General features: G+C 47.2%; 1 protein-coding gene across 5 annotated transcripts in view; it reads right to left on the bottom strand.

The window, feature by feature from the left end:
- gdpd5b (glycerophosphodiester phosphodiesterase domain containing 5b) overlaps positions 1 to 18,735 on the bottom strand; it is a 291,231-nt gene that overhangs the window by 28,158 nt on the left and 244,338 nt on the right. For all 5 annotated transcript variants that reach the window (XM_063054660.1, XM_063054665.1, XM_063054662.1 and 2 more), the window contains exons 13-14: positions 13,732 to 13,879; positions 6,852 to 6,934 (exon numbers count right to left, since the gene is read on the bottom strand). In XM_063054660.1, coding sequence (XP_062910730.1) covers positions 6,852 to 6,934; positions 13,732 to 13,879 — 231 coding nt within the window. The remainder of the gene's footprint in view (positions 1 to 6,851; positions 6,935 to 13,731; positions 13,880 to 18,735) is intronic.

Below are 18,735 nucleotides of genomic sequence, written 5' to 3'. Positions count from 1 at the left end.
GGTATGAAAGGAGTTCAAGGCATCTCCTAGCTCCCACTCTACCCTGCCATCAGACCAAGACAGGTGCTTTTCCTCCTCACGTTCACTGCACAGACTGCAGTGGGAAGGTCAACACGGCCCTCTCGAGGGGCTCAGAGGTGGTTCTTGGTGTTAAGTGGCATACTTTAGGACTGAATAACTTCCAGAAGTTCAGGTCAGACTTAGCCTTAGACACCAGCCTTGTTGTTGGATCAGGCAGGTTTTAGGACAAGGCCTGGTTTCAGGCTTAGCTCTTGGTTTAGGCCCAGTTCAAGACTCAAGCCTAAAGCTTGAGTCCTAAACTCAGGCCTGATTACACCTCTGGACCAAGGACCATGCCAGGTCACAGACCAAATGTCACGCTCAGTTGTAGGTCAAAGGTCAAGGCCAGCTATAAGTTAAACTCAAGCTCAGTTGTAGGACATGCTTCAGACCCTGTTATAGACAAGGGTCAAGTCCAAATGTAGGCCAAAGGTCATTCTCTGTTATTGGCCAAGGTCAAGCCCAATTGTAGGCCAAACCAAGACCAGTTGGGGGCCAAATGTCAAGGTCAGTTGTAGGCCAAGGTACAAACCCTGTTATAGACAAGGGTCAATCCTAAATTGAGGGCAAAGGTAAATCTCAGTTGCACATCAAGCTCAAGCCTAGTTGTAGGCCAAGGGTCAAAGCCAGTTGTAGGTCAACAGTCAAGGCTAGTTGTAGGTCAAAGACCAAGCCCAGTTGTAGGCTGTGACACCAATACAAGCCCAACCCAATGGCACCATTTCCCTATGCAGCCCTTAAACCTCACAAGACATAGGGATTGACTTTCTTTACAAAGGAACTGCTGGTTGGGATAAAACTTTGATGATTATTCAATTGCCTGGCAGGAAACACTGAGATTAGAACAGAACATGTTGGAGATACCTCAGCAGCCCAACCAGCAGCTGTGGAGGGAGGAACAGAGATGATATTTCAGATTGAAGATCGGACATCAGAACAAGATGAACAGTCAGTGACCTGAAACCAACTCTATTTCGCTGTTTCTCTCCCCCACAGATGCTTCGTGGCCCGATGGGCATTTCCTACAGCATCTGCAGGGTCCTGCTTTTAGATTAGTGATACACAGACATTCAGAACAGCAAGCAGAAAGGTACACACCAACACACAGGAGGGGGATCTATGCATCTCAAAGGGACGACTGACTTTCAAAAACACACACACACACACACACACACACACACACACACACACGCGCGCTCATCAGCAAAACAACAAATACACCAACAAACACAGCCAAAGAGAGAGAGAGAGAGACACACACACACAAACCATTAGTGAGACAACAGAAGCCAAGGGAAGACGTTTGGTCCATGATGATTATACACGATGGGAATGAGCGGGGAGTGAATTCGCCCTTGGAGGTGAATGATCAAGGAAAGATTATGTTTTCCCCAATGTTCCCAAGGAGACGTTCGATGGGGCTCTGGCATCGAGATTCTTCTACTGTCCCCTCCCTTTCTACAGAAGAAAGAGAGGTCCTTGAACTCCCACTCCCTATCTCCACCAACCCTCCCAAAGACGGCATGATTCAAGACCAGCTCCATCGCATTAAAACCCAGAGCTACAGAAAAGCAATACAGAGCTCTGGAGACCTCATCAGTGGGATAGGATGTATATCTGCCTACAAGAGAAGATGGGCTACGCCAGGAGACAATTTGAAAGAACTACCCAGGAGAGAGGACTCTGGCAAGCTGCTATTGGCAGCCTTTGCCCCAGTAGGGGTGATGGGCTTTGATCAGCCTTGCTAAGTAACAACTTACCACTTCTACACAGTTTAACAAGGCCAAGCTTAGCCTGTTTTTAGTCATGTCAACATATATCAAACTTTATCACAACACAACTTTCTTTTCCCTCCTATTCCTCTGCCTTCTTTCTCATCTCTCCACTACCTCCTTCAACCTAACTCAACTAATCCCCCACTCCTCCTCCCTACTTCCATACGAGTCAGAGTCATAAAGGCATAAAGCACAAAGAAAGGCCCTTCAGTCCACTAACCCTATGCTATCTTCAAGTATTCATTAATTTGCAAGGATGTTGCCGGGTGTCGAGGACATGAGTTAGAGGGAAAGGTTGAATAGGTTCAGATTTTATTCCACAGAGTGTAGGAGGATGAGGGGAGATTTGATAGAGGCATACAACATTTATGAGAGGTAGAGATGGGGTATATTGCAAGCAGGTTTTTTCCACTGAGGTTGGGTGAGACTAGAACAAGAGTTTGTTTGGGATAAGGGTGAACCTGTGGAGAATCTGATGGGAATCTGAGTGGTGGTGTGAGCGCACAACGAGCTGTCAGCGGAAGTGGTGGATACCAGTATGATGTCGAAACTCAAGGGAAGATTGGATGGGAGGGGTATGGAGGGCTATGGTCCATGAGCGGGTTTGCTGGGACTAGACAGATTAATAGTTTAGCACAAACTAGATGGGCCGTAGGACCTCTTTGCAGGTGCAGCAGGCTATCAAGAAGGCAAATGGAATGTTGGCCTTCATTACTAGAGGGATTGAATTTAAGAGCAGGGAGGTTGTGCTGCAACTATACAGGGTACTGGTGAGGCCACACCTGGAGTACTGTGTGCAGTTCTGGTCTCCTTACTTGAGGAAGGATATACTGGCTTTGGAGGCAGTGCAGAGGAGGTTCACCAGGTTGATTCCAGGGATGAAGGGGTTAGACTGTGAGGAGAGATCGAGTCGCCTGGGGCTGTACTCACTGGAGTTCAGAAGAATAAGAGGAGATCTTATCGAAACATATAAAATTACGAAAGGGATAGATAAGATAGAGGCAGGGAAGTTGTTTCCACTAATAGGTGAGACTAGAACTAGGGGACATAGCCTCAAGATTCCAGGGAGTAGATTTAGGACGGAGATGGGGAGAAACTGCTTTTCCCCAGAGAGTGGCGAATCTGTGGAATTCTCTGCCCAATGAAGCAGTGGAGGCTACCTCAGTAAATATATTTAAGACAAGGTTGGATAGATTTGTGCATAGTAGGGGAATTAAAGGCTATGGGGAAAAGACAGGTAGGTGGAGATGAGTTCATGGCCAGATCGCTATGGTCTTATTGAATGGGGGAGCAGGTTCAACTGGCCAGGTGGCCGACTCCTGCTCCTATTTCTTATGTTCTTATGTTTCTCTGCTAGTATTCTATGACTAGGGAGCTCATTGTAAAGGATCCCTTCGGAGGCAGTGTCAAAACATGATTGAATTCATACTGCAAATTGAGAGGGAGAAGCATTACTCACGTGTATCAGTATCAGAATGGAATATGGGGAATTACAGAGGCACGAGCGAGGAGCTTGCTGAGATGGATTGGAGGAGGAATCTGGTGGGGATGACAGCAGAGCAACGATGGCTTAGGTTTTTGGGAATCGTTCACAAGGCGCGAGATACATATGTCCCACAGAAGTTGTTCTCAAATGGAAGGGGTAGGCAACCGTGACTGACAAGGGAAGTTAAGGACTACATAAAAGATAAGGAAAGAGCATATAAAGTGAGTGGGACGTTGAATGATTGGGAAGCTTTTAAAATCTAACAAAAGGCAACTAAGAAGGGAAAAGATGAAATATGAGGGCAAACTAGCCGATAATATAAAGCAGGATACTAGAAGTTTTTTTCAATTATATAAAGAGTAGAAGTGAGGTTAGAGTTGATATTGGACCACTGGAAGATGATGCTGGTGAGGTACTGATGGGGGACAAATAAATGGCAGGTGAACTTAACAGGTACTTTGCACCTGTCTTCACTGTGGAAGACACTAGCAATGTGCCAGAGGTCCATGAGTGTCAGGGAACAAGAGTGAGTGTCATTGCTATTACCAAGGAAAAAGTGTTAGGCAAATTCAAAGGTCTTAAGGTGGATAAGTCACCTGGACCAGATGGACTACATCCCAGAGCCCTGAGAGATTGCTGAAGAGATAACAGATGATCTTTCAAGAATCACTTGATTTCGGCATGATCCCGGAGGACTGGAAGATTACAAATGTCACTCCACTCTTTAAGAAGGGAGGAAGGCAAAAGAAAGGAAATTATAGGCCAGTTAGCCTAACCGCAGTGGTTGGGAAATTGTTGGAGTCTGTTACTAAGGATGAGGTTTCAGGGTAGTTGGAGACTAATGATGAACAAAGTCAAAGTCAGCGTGGTTTCTGTAAAGGGAAATCTTGCCTGACAAATCTGTTAGAGTTCTTCGGGGAAGTAACAAGCAGGGTGGACAAAGGAGAGGCAGTGGATGTCATTTACTTGGATTTTCAGAAGGTGTTTGATAAGATGCCACACATGAGGCTACTTAACAAGATAAAATCCTTTGGGGTTACAGGAAAGATACTGGCATAGATAGAGGAATGGCTGACAGGCAGGAGGTAGCAAATGGAAATAAAAGGGGCCTTTTCTGCTTGGCTGCCAGTGACTAGTGGTGTTCCTCAGGGGTCAGTATTGGGACTGCTACTTTTCACATTGTATGTCAATGATTTGGATAATGGAATTGATGGCTTTGCGGCAAAGTTTACGGATGATACGAAGGTAGGTGGAGGGGTAGGTAGTGCTGAGGAAGCAAATGCGATTGCAGCAGGACTTAGACAAATTGGAAGAAAGGGCAAAAAAGTGGTAGATGGAATACAGTCTTGGGAAATGTATTGTAATGCATTTTTGTAAAAGGAACAATAGTGCAGACTATTATCTAAATGGGGAGAAAATTCAAACATCAGAGGTGCAGAGAGACTTAGGAGTCCCCATGCTAGAGTCCCAGAAGGTTAATTCACAGATTGAGTCTGTGGTAAAGAAGGTATATGCAATGTTGGCATTTATTTCAAGAGGAATAGAATATGAAAGCAAGGAGATAATGCTGAGCCTTTATAAGACACTAATTAGCCCACTCATGGAGTATCGTCGACAGTTTTGGGCCCAATATCTCAGAAAGAATGTGTTATCATTGGAGAGAGTCCAGAGGAAGTTGACGAGGATGATTCCAGGAATGAAGGGTTTAACATATGAGGAGCATTTCACAGCTTTGGGCCTGTACACACTGGAATTTAGAAGAATGTGGAGGAGGAGATCTCATTGAAACCTATCAATGCTCAAAGGACTAGATAGGTTGGATGTGGAGAGAATGTTTCCTGTGGTGGGGGTATCCTGTATTGGAGGGCACAGCCTCAAAACTGAGAGGCAACCTTTTAGAACAGAGGTAAGGAAGAATTTTTTTAGCCAGAGAGTAGTGAATCTGTGGAATGCTCTGCAGTGGAGGCCAAGCCTGTGAGTATATTTAAGGCAGAAGTTGATCGTTTCCCGATTGGTCAGGGCATCAAAGGATAAGGCAAGAAGGCAGGTGTGTGGGGTTGAGTGGGATCAGAGATCAGCCATGATGGAATGGTGGAACAGACTCGATGGGTTGAATGGCCTTATTCTGCTCCAATGTTTTATGGTCTTATGGACTCCACTGATCCTACATGTAAGAACTTGGTCAGACCCCACTTGGAGTTCTGCTCACCTCACTACAGGAAGGATGTGGATACTATAGAGAGAGTGCAGATGAGACTTACAAGGATGTTGCCTGGATTGGAGGGCATACCTTATGAGAGTAGGTTGAGTGTAATTGGCCTTTTCTCCTTGGAGTGATGGAGGATGAGAAGTGACCTGATAGAGGTGTATAAGATGATGAGGGGCATTGATCGTGTGGATAGTCAGAGGCTTTTTCCCAGGGTTGAAATGGCTATCACTAGAGGGCATAATTTTAAGGTGCTTGGAAATAGGTACCAAGGGCATGTCAGGAGTAAGTTTTTCACACGGAGAGAGTGGTGGGTTGAGTGGGAAAGGTTGAATAGTTTGGAACTTTATTCCCTGAAGCCTAGGAGATTGAGGGGAGATTTGATAGAGGAATACAAGATTATGAGGGCTATAGATAGGGTAAATGGAAGCAGGCCTTTTCCCCTGATGTTGGGTGGGACTACAACCAGAGGTCATAGGTTATGGTTGAAAGGCAAGATGCTTAAGGGTAACATGTCTTTACTCTGAGGGTGGTGAGAGTATGGAATGAGCTGACCGCAGAACTAGTGGATGCAGGTTTGATTTCAACATTTAAGAGAAGTTTGAGTAAGTACAAGGATGGGAGGGGTATGGAGGGATATGGTCCAGGGACAGGTCAGTGGGACTGGGCAGAATAGTTCAGCATGGGCTGGATGGACCCATTGGCCTGTTTCTGTGCTGTGTGTCTGAACAACTCTACAAATCTTACACTAATCCCATTTTACTCTCCCCACATTCCCAGATTCCACCCCTCACTCACACACAAGGGGCAACTTACAGTGGCCAATTAACCCATTCAGCTGCACCTCTTTGGAATGTGGGAGGAAACCAGAGCATCCGGCAGAAACTCACGCGGTCACAGGGAGAATGTGCTATCTCTATCTATCAACCTTTTCCTCCCTCCAGCTGACTTACTTGCTTTCACCCCTCTGTGACACTAACCTCTCTCCTTCTGTAGTCCCCCTCAGCGACTCACAGCGGACTGGGTCAACTATTTGCATTGAGGTGACAAGTCCTGGGAACGATAGGCACCTTCCAGAAGGTTTGGTATGGATTCACCAACAGTTCAACGACCCAAGCAACAGGGTCTACCTAACATCCCAGGCACCTAACTCACCAAGGCTCAATTAATGGAGCAACCTGGCCAACCAGAGACCCTTCCCACAGCCCAGGACACCATCCCACCACCCCTGAGAATGAGAGCTGAGAATGAGATGAAGTCCAGAACAACAAGCATCAAGCCAACACCACAGGCAGAGACCAGCGGAGAGGGAATTCTCACTCACTTCTGCAGGATGAAGATCCCCACCACGATGGTGATTGATATGATGTCAGTGGTTATCCAGAGCATCAGGTATTCATCGGGATGCTGCATTTAAGAAAGAGAACCGTGTTATATCTCTGGGGTTACAGAGTTTTGGTAGGATTGGATCTATTCACAATTCTTTTCGGTCAGTTCACCCTTAAGTACTCTCAGGGCACAGGTTATCATAGGGTGAAGCTCCCTCTACACTGTCCCACCACATAATCCCAGGGTCAGACACACAGTGAAGCTCCCTCTATACTGTCCCATCACACACTCCCAGGGTCAGACACAGAGTGAATCTCACTCTACACTCCACCACACACTCCCAGGGTCAGACACAGAGTGAAGCTCCAGCTACACTGTCCCATCACACACTCCCTGGGTCAGACACAGAGTGAAGCTCCCTCTATACTGTCCCACCACACACTCCCAGGGTCAGGCACAGAGTGAAACTCCCTCTACACTGTCCCATCACACACTCCCGGGATCGGACACACAGTGAATCTCCCTCTACATCATTCCATCACACTCCCAGGGTTGGACTGTTCAGCACAGACCAGATATTCACAGTGCCTGTTTCTGTGCGATATCTCTATAACACTGTCCCATTCAATGGGAAGAAGGAAACAGTTGATATTTCGGTTCAAAACCCTGCATCAGCACTGATGCCTGTGAACCATAAACATTACCTCACTGTTTTGCACACTTTCTGCTCTACTTATTTTCATTTTCTGTTGTTATTTATAGTATATTTTAACATGTTGCACTGCATCACTGCCACAGAACAACAAATTTCACAACGTATGTCAGTGATCATAAATCAGATTCTGGTTTGAGGTTATCTGATGTTAAGAAAGTTCTGAATTGAGAATGACTTAAGTATTATAACTGAATTAGTAAACCATTTCTCAAAACAAAAACACTCAGAGATGGAGTGAAGCTCCCTCGAGGTACTTAACATTGAACATAGAACACAGAACAGTACAGGCCCTCCGACCCACGGGGTTGTGCCAGCCTTTTAACCTACCCTAACATCAATCTAATCCTTCCCTCCCACATAACCCTCCATTCTACTATCATAGTGAGCGGATCTAAAAGTCTCTTAAATGTTCCTAATGTATCTGCCCCTCCCTCCATCGCAGGCAACGTGCTCCACACCCACTCATTACTCTCGGTGTAAAGAACTTACCTCTGACATCGTCCCTTTACTTTCCTCCAAGCACCTTCAAATCTTGCCCCCTCATATTTGCCATTTCCACTCTGGGGAAAAAAGTCTCTAGCAATCCACTCAATCTATGCCTCCTATCATCTTGTACACTTCCGTCAGGTCACCTCTCACCCTCCTTCACTCCAAAGAGAAAAGGCTCAGCTCGCTCAACTTTTCCTCATAGGGCTCGCTACAACGTCGACTGTTTATTCATTTCCGCAGGTAAGCTGCCTGTCCTGCTGAGTTCCTCCAAAATGTGTGGGTGTTGCTCTGGATTTCTAGCATCTGCAGATTTTCTCTTATCTGTAGAATCGCTTGTGTTTCTGTCACGTATTCCCCTGGAAGGGGAGTGTGGATGAAATGCAACCGGCGTTAAAGCCTTTAAATCAGGCACAAATGCTCATTCACAGATGTGCACACACAAAAGAGCAGGTAATTGCAGCGGTCACCGTCAAAGGGTTCGGGTTGCCAAGTGAAAGAAACAGCGTCCTGTGTTTGCTCAGGCAGTTCAGGAGACAAAGGTGTGGGGGCAGCTGGGGGGCGTTGAGGACAGAGGGAGGGAGGAGGGCAGAGTGAGGGAGGAGAGCAGGGGAGGGAGGAGGACAGAGTGAGGGAGGGAGGACAGGGTGAGGGAGGAGGACAGAATGAGGGAGGAGGGCGGAGTGATGGAGGGAGGACAGAGGGAGGGAGGAGGGCGGAGTGATGGAGGATAGGGGAGGGAGGAGGACAGAGGAGGGCGGAGTGATGGAGGGAGGATGAGGGAGGGAGGAGGATGGGGGAGGGAGGAGGGTGGAGTGAGGGAGGAGGACAGAGGAAGAGAGGAGAGCGGAGTGATGGAGGGAGGACAGAGGGAGGGAGGAGGATGGGGGAGGGAGGAGGGAGGAGTGAGGGAGGAGGACAGAGGACGAGAGGAGAGCGGAGTGATGGAGGGAGGATGAGGGAGGGAGGAGGATGGGGGAGGGAGGAGGGCGGAGTGAGGGAGGAGGACAGAGGAGAGCGGAGTGATGGAGGGAGGATGAGGGAGGGAGGAGGATGGGGGAGGGAGGAGGGCGGAGTGAGGGAGGAGGACAGAGGAGAGCGGAGTGAGGGAGGGAGGAGGGCGGAGTGAGGGAGGAGGACAGAGGAGAGCGGAGTGATGGAGGGAGGATGAGGGAGGGAGGAGGATGGGGGAGGGAGGAGGGCGGAGTGAGGGAGGAGGACAGAGGAAGAGAGGAGAGCGGAGTGATGGAGGGAGGATGAGGGAGGGAGGAGGATGGGGAAGGGAGGAGGACGGAGTGAGGGAGGAGGACAGAGGAGAGCGGAGTGATGGAGGGAGGATGAGGGAGGGAGGAGGGCGGAGTGATGGAGGATAGGGGAGGGAGGAGGACAGAGGAGGGCGGAGTGATGGAGGGAGGATGAGGGAGGGAGGAGGGCGGAGTGATGGAGGGAGGACAGAGGGAGGGAGGAGGATGGGGGAGGGAGGAGAGCGGAGTGATGGAGGGAGGATGAGGGAGGGAGGAGGATGGGGGAGGGAGGAGGACGGAGTGAGGGAGGAGGACAGAGGAGAGCGGAGTGATGGAGGGAGGATGAGGGAGGGAGGAGGGCGGAGTGATGGAGGGAGGACAGAGGGAGGGAGGAGGATGGGGGAGGGAGGAGAGCGGAGTGATGGAGGGAGGATGAGGGAGGGAGGAGGATGGGCGAGGGAGGAGGACGGAGTGAGGGAGGAGGACAGAGGAGAGCGGAGTGAGGGAGGGAGGAGGGCGGAGCAACCACCCGTGCAGAACAGCAGAACACACAGATGACAACCAATTCACTGGGGGCGTGGAACAAAAAAACAAGTCTGTGAAATTGTAAGAGCTGACTAAACTTAAGCTTGGGGGACCAAGGGAGATTAATTAGAAGGACCCCCCCCCCACCAGAAGCTGCAACTTTCCTTCTCATTATTTTTATGCAGCCTCATCACTGCTCTGAGCATGAAAGTTTTACATAGCCTGAAAATTGTATGGTGCTTTAGTTTTTTTGTAATAATCATACTATGAATAATTAGAATAAAAAATGAAAAATCACATACTTTTGATTTCATTTACAGTACTGTGCAAAAGTCCTAGGCACCGATATAAAGCTAGGGTGCACAAAGCGTTTGCGCAGAACCGCGGTTGTCAACATGGAGCGAGTTTGTAAATCTGGCGGGAGCCAGGGGTGGTGAGGATGAAGCTCTGTGGGAGGGGAGTGGGACAGGAGGCAGAGAAGGAGTGTGAGGGGCAGGGGCAGGGGTGGTGAGGGTGCAGACACACCCAGCCCTGAGCCACCTGGCAAGGTCATCTGATTCCAAACAATTGGTTCACTGATCATTACAGAATGTCTCTCTGGTGCTTCCCGCTCCCTCCCCTCTCCCTTTCCCTTTTCCCAACCATGATTCCCCTCTCCCTGCCCCTTCCCACTCTCAGTCCGCAATAGAGACCCAGATCAGAATCAGATTTATCGTCACTCACGTCGGTCATGATTTCTTTTTGCAGTGGCAATACAGTGCAATACATAAAATTACTACAGTACTGTGCAAAAGTCTTAGGTACCCTAGCTATGTGTGTGTGTGTCTAAGACTTTTGCACAGTACTGTATTAATTCAAATAATGAGATACAGTACAACAAAGAAAACCTTCCAAGTTTTAAAACTTTAGCTGCATCCAATTCCATCTGCGTGGCAACAAAGGTTATGTGTGCAGGAGCATTTCAGTTAGTGTGTGCTTAGAGGGAACAGGGCTGCTTGGATTGCTGTCTGTCTCCTCTGTCTACTCTTCAGATGGCCCTTTCAGTCCTGGGGAATCCCCAGTGACATCCTCGCCGGCAGAGAAAGCCACACAAAGGCCAGGCGTGCGCACAGGGGACTGCCAGATGGTGGAATCTGGAGCAAGAAGCAATCATTGAAGGTGAGAAGGCGTAATTTCAAAGGAGATGTGAGGAGCAATATTTTTACAACAGGTCAACACAGACAAGATGCTGGGGGAACTCAGGAAAACATCAAGGAAAAGAGTACAGTGGATATCTTGGGCCGAAACCCTTTGGCAGGGCTGTAGGAAAAAAATCGAGGAGTAGATTTAAAAGGTCGGTGGAGGGGAGAGAGAAACACAAGGTGATAGTTGAAACCTGGACGGGGAGGGATGAAGTAAAGAGCTGGGAAGTTGATTGGTGAACGAGACAGAAGGCCATGGAAGAAAGAAAAGGAGTCAGGAGCACCAGAAGGAGGCAAAGGGCGGACAAGGAGATAAGGTGAAAGAGGGAAAAGGGGATCGGGAATGGGTGAAGTGGTGGGGTGGGGGCATTGCCAGAAGTTTGAGAAATCGATGTTCATGCTATCAGGTTGGAAGCTACCCAAACAGAATATAAGGTCGTTGTTCCTCCAACCTATGTGTGGCCTCATCATGACAGTGGAGGAGGCCATAGATGGACATATCGGAATGGGAATGGGAAGTGGAATTAAAATGGGTGGCCACTGGGAGATCCTGCTTGTTCTGGCGGAGGTGCTCAGTGAAGCGGCCTCCCAGTCTACATTGGGTCTCACCGATATATAGGAGTCCACACCAGGAGCACCGAACACAGTAATATGACGCCAACAGGTTCACGGGTGAAGTGTCGCCTCACCTGGAAGGACTGTTTAGGGTCCTGGGGTAGTGAGGGAGGAGGTGTAGGGGCGGGTGAAGCACTTGTTCCGCTTGCAAGGGTAAGTGTCAGGAGGGAGATCAGTGGGGAGGGACGAACGGACAGGGAAGTTGCCGAGCATCTACGCTCTGTCCGCCAGAACAAGCAGGATCTCCCAGTGGCCACCCATTTTAATTCCACTTCCCGTTCCCATCCCAATATGTTCATCCATGGCCTCCTCCACTGTCGTGATAAGGCCACACTTGGGTTGAAGGAACAACACCTTATAGTCCGCTTGGGTAGCCTCCAACCTGATGGCATAAGCATTGACTTCTCTAACTTCTGATAATGCCCCCCACCCCCTTCCTTCACTATTTCCCATCCCCTTTTCCCTCCCTCACCTTATCTCCTTGTCTGCCCATTGCCTTCTTCTGGTGCTCCTCCCCCCTTTTCTTTCTTCCATGGCCTTCTGTCTCGTTCACCAATCAACTTCCCAGCTCTTTACCTCATCCTTCCCCGTCCAGGTTTCACCTATCGTCTTGTGTTTCTATCTCCACTCCTCCCACCTTTTAAATCTACTCCTCAGCTGCTTTCTCCAGTCCTGCCAAAGGGCTTCGGCCCGAAACATCAATTGTGTACTCTTTTCCTAGATGCTGCCTGGCCTGCTGAGTTCCTCCAGCATTTTGTGTGTGTTGCTCGGATTTCCAGCCTCTGCAGAGTTTCCCTTGTTTGTTTTTACAACACAGAGTGGTGGATGCCTGGAATGCACTGCCTGGGCTGGTGTTAAATTGTCCCGTCATCAGGCTAGGATTAAATCAGGGCATTGCTGGGCGGTGTGGCTCGAGGGGCCGGAAAGGCTTATTCTGTGCTCTTTCTCAATAAACAAACAAATAAATAAATAGGAGATTTTTTTAAAATTGGAAGGATATGGATGTTGTGTAGGCAGAGGGATTAGTTATTTAATTGACGGCTCAACACTGTAGGGTGAAGGACCTGCTCCTGTGCTGTACTGTTCTACGTTCTAAACAAACTGCTGGAGGATCTCAAAAGGTATTGCAGCCCAGGTCTGATGCAGGGTTTCAACCTGGAACATCGACACTTCATTGATAAGAGGCATAGACAATAGACAATAGACAATAGGTGCAGGAGTAGGCCATTTGGCCCTTCGAGCCAGCACCGCCATTCACTGTGATCATGGCTGATCATCCACAATCAGTATCCAGTTCCTGCCTTATCCCCATAACCTTTGATTCCGCTATCTTTAAGAGCTCTATCCATCTCTTTCTTGAAAGCATCAAGAGACTTGGCCTCCACTGCCTTCTGGGGCAGAGCATTCCATATATCCACCACTCTCTGGGTGAAAGAGTTTTTCCTCAACTCTGTTCTAAATGGCCTACCCCTAATTCTTAAACTGTGGCCTCTGGTTCTGGACTCAGCCATCAGTGGGAACGTGCTTCCTGCCTCCAGCGTGTCCAATCCCTTAATAATCTTATATGTTTCAATCAGATCCCCTCTCATCCTTCTAAATTCCAGTGTCTACAAGCCCAGTCGCTCCAATCTTTCAACATATGACAGTCCCGCCACCCCTGGAATTAACCTTGTGAACCTACGCTGCACTCTCTCAATAGCAAGAATGTCCTTCCTCAAATTTAGAGACCAAAACTGTACACAGTACTCCAGGTGTGGTCTCACCAGGGCCCTGTACAGCTGCAGAAGGACCTCTTTGCTCTTATACTCAATTCCCCTTGTTATGAAGGCCAGCATGCCATTAGCTTTCTTCACTGCCTGCTGTACCTGCATGCTTGCTTTCAGTGACTGATGCATAGGTCGAGTGGACAGCCAGAGACTTTTTCCCAGGGTGGATACGGCTAATTCAAGGGGGCAAAATGTTAATGTGATTGGAGGGAAGTATAGGGAGGTGGGGTTTTATTTACACAGAGCGTGGTAGGTGAGTGGAATGCCCTGCCGGGGTGGGGAAGCTATGTGGGGGCAGAATCGAGTCCTGGGGCTGAACAGCCTCTCCCTTTCTGTCACTTACCAATATCCAGGTGGGAGTCCGCACTTTGTTTAAGATTTGACAGGCATCGGACGTAACAGACTGCACGCCGGCGCACCACAGCACCGAAAACAGCCACGGCTCGTTGACAAGATACAGGTTGGTGGTGATATTCTTTGCGGCATATTTCCTGCAAACAAAACAGAGAGGTGAAGTGTGCATCCCAAGGAAGAGCTCGGTGCCAGAAGGTGACGCGAGACTTGGACCTCAGAAAGCACAGGGGGAGGCTAGTTATAAGGTGATTGGAGGGAAGTGTGGGGGAGTGTTGTCGGAGGCAGGCTTTTTAAACAAAGTGTGGTAGGTGTCCTGGGGATGGTGTCACAGGCACATACATTTGGGGCATTTCAGTTCAAAGTAAATTTATTATCAAAGTACATAGATGTCACCATATACAACCCCGAGATTAATCTTCTTGTGGGCATTCACAGTAGATCATAGAAAGACAATAGAGTAAATGAAACACACAAAGGATGACCAAATAACCAATCTGCAAAAACATAGCAAAAATACTCTTTAATAAACTCTTAAATTGGCTCATCGATAACAGAAAAATGGAGAGCTATGTGGGAGGGAAGGGTTAGGTTAAAATGTCAGCACCACATTGTGGACTGAAGGGCCTGCATGTTGGAACTGGAATTAGAGTAGGTTTACTATTGTCAGAAGTAGGATTTTTACACTGGGTGGTGGGTGCTTGGAACGTGCTGCCAGGGGTGAGAGTAGAGGCAGATACATTAGGGACATTTAAGAGACTCAAAACCAGGCACATGGGTGATGGAAAAATGGAGGGCTATGCAGGATAGGAGGGTTCGATTGATCTTCGAGCAGGTTAAAGTGTTGGCACAATATCTTGGGCCGAAGGGTACTGTGCTGTAACGTTCTATGATTGGTATCTAACATGCTCAGATATTCTGCTGCGTGCTTGGCCCCCGCTCTACTCACTTTACACTTACGACCGTGTGGCTAAGCACAGCTCCAATGCCATTGTCAAATTTGCTGATGACGCCACCGTCGTAGGCCGAATCGAAGGTGGTGATGAATCAGCGTATAGGATGGAGATTGAAACTCTGGCTGAGAGGTGGCACATCAACCACCTTGCACTCAACGTCAGCAAGATTGAGGAGATGATTATTGACTTCAGGAGAAAGAAACCATAAATCCATGAGCCAGTCCTCATGGGAGGATCAGAGGTAGAGAAGGTCAGCAACTTTAAACTCCGTGTTGTTATTATTTCGGAGGACCTGTTCTGGATCCAGGATGTAAGTGCATTTATGAAGAGAGCACAGCAACATCTCTACTTCCTTAGGAGTTTGCGAAGATTCAGCATGATGTCTAAAACTTAGACAAACTTCTATAACAGTGTGGTGGAGAGTATATTGACTGGCTGCATCGCTGCCTGGTATGGAAACACCAATGCCCTTGAATGGAATATCTTACAAAAAGTAATGGATATGGCCCGGTCCATCAAGATGAAAAGCCCTCCCCATCGTTGAGCAATCTACATGAAACACTGTCACAGGAAAGCAGCATCCGTCATCAGAGGCCTCAACCACTCAGGTTCAGCCCTCAACCATCAGGATCTTGAACCAAAGGCAACATTGAAATGTTCCCACAACCTGTGGTCTCACTTTCAAGGACTCGTTGATTCTATAATGGTTATTATTCTATGGATTCATTGAGTATGCCCGCAAGAAAATGAATCTCAGGGTTGTACATGGTGACATTTATGTAGTTTGATTATGTATTTTGTATTTGAATTGTATTATGTATTTTGATAATAAGTTTACTTTGAACTTTGGACTTTATTAAAGGATTCAAGGGATATGGATTTGTGTGGGGAGGTTGGGCTGTGTAAAAGGATGTTCCACGTACAGGTATAACAGGCTGATTAGTCCCTCTCTGCTTCAATTTCTCAGATGCTGGAAATCCAAAGCAACACACACAAAATGCCCAGTGAACTCAGCATGTCAGGCAGCATCTATGGAGAGGAACATACAGCTGGCATTTCAGGCTAAGACCCTTATCAGGCCCAAAATGTTAACTGTTCATTGTCCTCCATAGCTGCTGCCTGACCTACTGAGTTCCTCCAGCATTTTGTGTGTGTTGCTTCCATTTCATATGTTTTTGAGACTTTACAATCTTACACAGCATTAAAATATTAAGAAGGATTTAATGTTTTAATATTTTAATTGGGCAAGAGGACTGGAGTCATAATTTCACTCACCACAACTCTGAACTGATCCTACAACCTACAGACTCACCTTCACAGACCCTACAACTCATGTTCTCGGTGTTATTTATACACACTTAGTGGACACTTCAGTAAGTACAGGAGTGAACCCAGTGTGATCTGCTGCTGTAGCCCATCCACTTCAAGGTTCAACGTGGAAGTTCAGAGATGCTCTTCTGTACATCAATGTTGTAACACGTGGTTAGCTGAGTTCCTGCTGCCTTCCTGTCAGCTTGAACCAGTCTGGTCATTCTCCTCTGACCTCTCTCATTAACAAGACGGTTTTACCCACAGAACTGCTATTTTTTGCTTTTCTCACCATTCTCTGTAATATCTAGAGACTGTTGTGCATGAAAATCCCAAGAGATCAGCAGCTTCTGAGATAGTCAAACCACGCCATCTGGCACCAACATTCATTCCACAGTCAATGTCACTTAGATCACATCTGGTCAAGGTGGCGCCAGTGTAAAACATTTCCTCATAGAAACCATAGAAACCATAGAAACTACAGCACAGGAACAGGCCTTTTGGCCCTTCTTGGCTGTGCCGAACCATTTTCTGCCTAGTCCCACTGACCTGCACACGGACCATATCCCTCCATACACCTCCCATCCATGTATCTGTCCAATTTATTCTTAAATGTTAAAAAAGAACCCGCACTTACCACCTCGTCTGGCAGCTCATTCCATACTCCCACCACTCTCTGTGTGAAGAAGCCCCCCCTAATGTTCCCTTTAAACTTTTCCCCCCTCACCCTTAACCCATGTCCTCTGGTTTTTTCCTCCCCTTGCCTCAGTGGAAAAAGCCTGCTTGCATTCACTCTATCTATACCCATCATAATTTTATATACCTCTATCAAATCTCCCCTCATTCTTCTACGCTCCAGGGAATAAAGTCCCAACTTATTCAACCTTCCTCTGTAACTGAGTTTCTCAAGTCCCGGCAACATCCTTGTAAACCTTCTCTGCACTCTTTCAACCTTATTTATATCCTTCCTGTAATTTGGTGACCAAAACTGAACACAATACTCCAGATTCGGCCTCACCAATGCCTTACACAACCTCATCATAACATTCCAGCTCTTATACTCAATATTTTGATTAATAAAGGCCAATGTACCAAAAGCTCTCTTTACGACCCTATCTACCTGTGACGCCACTTTTAAGGAATTTTGTATCTGCATTCCCAGATCCCTCTGTTCCACTGCACTCCTCAGTGCCTTACCATTTACCCTGTATGTTCTACGTCGGTTTGTCCTTCCAAAGTGCAATACCTCACACTTGTCAGTATTAAACTCCATCTGCCATTTTTTAGCCCATTTTTCCAGCTGGTCCAAGTCCCTCTGCAGGCTCTGAAAACCTTCCTCACTGTCTACTACACCTCCAATCTTTGTATCATCAGCAAACTTGCTGATCCAATTTACCACATTATCATCCAGATCATTGATATAGATGACAAATAACAATGGACCCATCACTGATCCCTGTGGCACACCACTAGTCACAGGCCTCCACTCAGAGAAGCAATTCTCTACCACCACTCTCTGGCTTCTTCCATCGAGCCAATGTCTAATCCAATTTACCACCTCTCCATGTATACCTAGCGACTGAATTTTCCTAACTAACCTCCCATGCAGGACCTTCCATGTAGACAATATCCACTGCCTTCCCTTCATCCACTTTCCTGGTAACCTCCTCAAAAAACTTCAATAGATTGGTCAAATATGACCTACCACGCACAAAGCCATGTTGACTCTCCCTAATAAATCCCAGTCTATCCAAATGCTTGTAGATTCTGTCTCTTAGTACTCCCTCCAATAACTTACCTACTACCGACGTTAAATTTACTGGCCTATAATTTCCCGGATTACTTTTTGATCCTTTTTTAAACAACGGAACAACATGAGCCACTCTCCAATCCTCCGGCACCTCACCTGTAGACAGCGACATTTTAAATATTTCAGCCAGGGTCCCTGCAATTTCAACACTAGTCTCCTTCAAGGTCCAAGGGAACACCCTGTCAGGTCCCGGGGATTTATCCACTTTAATTTTCCTCAAGACAGCAAGGACCTCCTCCTTTTCGATCTGTACAGTTTCCATGATCTCACTACTTGTTTCCCTTAATTCCATAGACTTCATGCCAGTTTCCTTAGTAAACACAGATGCAAAAAACCTATTTAAGATCTCCCCCATTTCCTTTGGTTCCGCACATAGCCAACCACTCTGATCTTCAAGAGGATCAATTTTATCCCTTACAATCCTTTTGCTCTTAATATACCTGTAAAAGCTCTTTGGATTATCCTTCACTTTGACTGCCAAGGCAACCTCATGTCTTCTTTTAGCCCTCCTGATTTCTTTCTTAAGTATTTTCTTGCACTTCTTATACTCCTCAAGCATCTTATTTACTCTCTGCTTCCTATACACGTCATACAACTCCCTCTTCTTCTTTATCAGAGTTGCAATATCCCTTGAGAACCAAGGTTCCTTATTCCTATTCACCTTGCCTTTAATCCTGACAGGAACATACAAATTCTGCACTCTCAAAATTTCTGCTTTGAAGGCTTCCCACCACTGTTCACATCCATGCCAGAGAACAACCTGTCCCAATCCATGCTTTTTAGATCCTTTCTCATTTCTTCAAATTTGGCCTTCTTCCAGTTAAGAACCTCAGCCCTAGGACCAGATCTATCCTTGTCCATGATCAAGTTGAAACTAATGGTGTTATGATCACTGGAACCAAAGTGCTCCCCTACACAGACT

Source organism: Mobula hypostoma, chromosome 7, assembly GCF_963921235.1.
Source record: "Mobula hypostoma chromosome 7, sMobHyp1.1, whole genome shotgun sequence".
Classification (NCBI taxonomy): Eukaryota; Metazoa; Chordata; class Chondrichthyes; order Myliobatiformes; family Myliobatidae; genus Mobula; species Mobula hypostoma.
The sequence above is the reverse complement of the archived record's forward strand: the minus strand, read 5'-3'. Positions and strand labels throughout refer to the sequence as shown.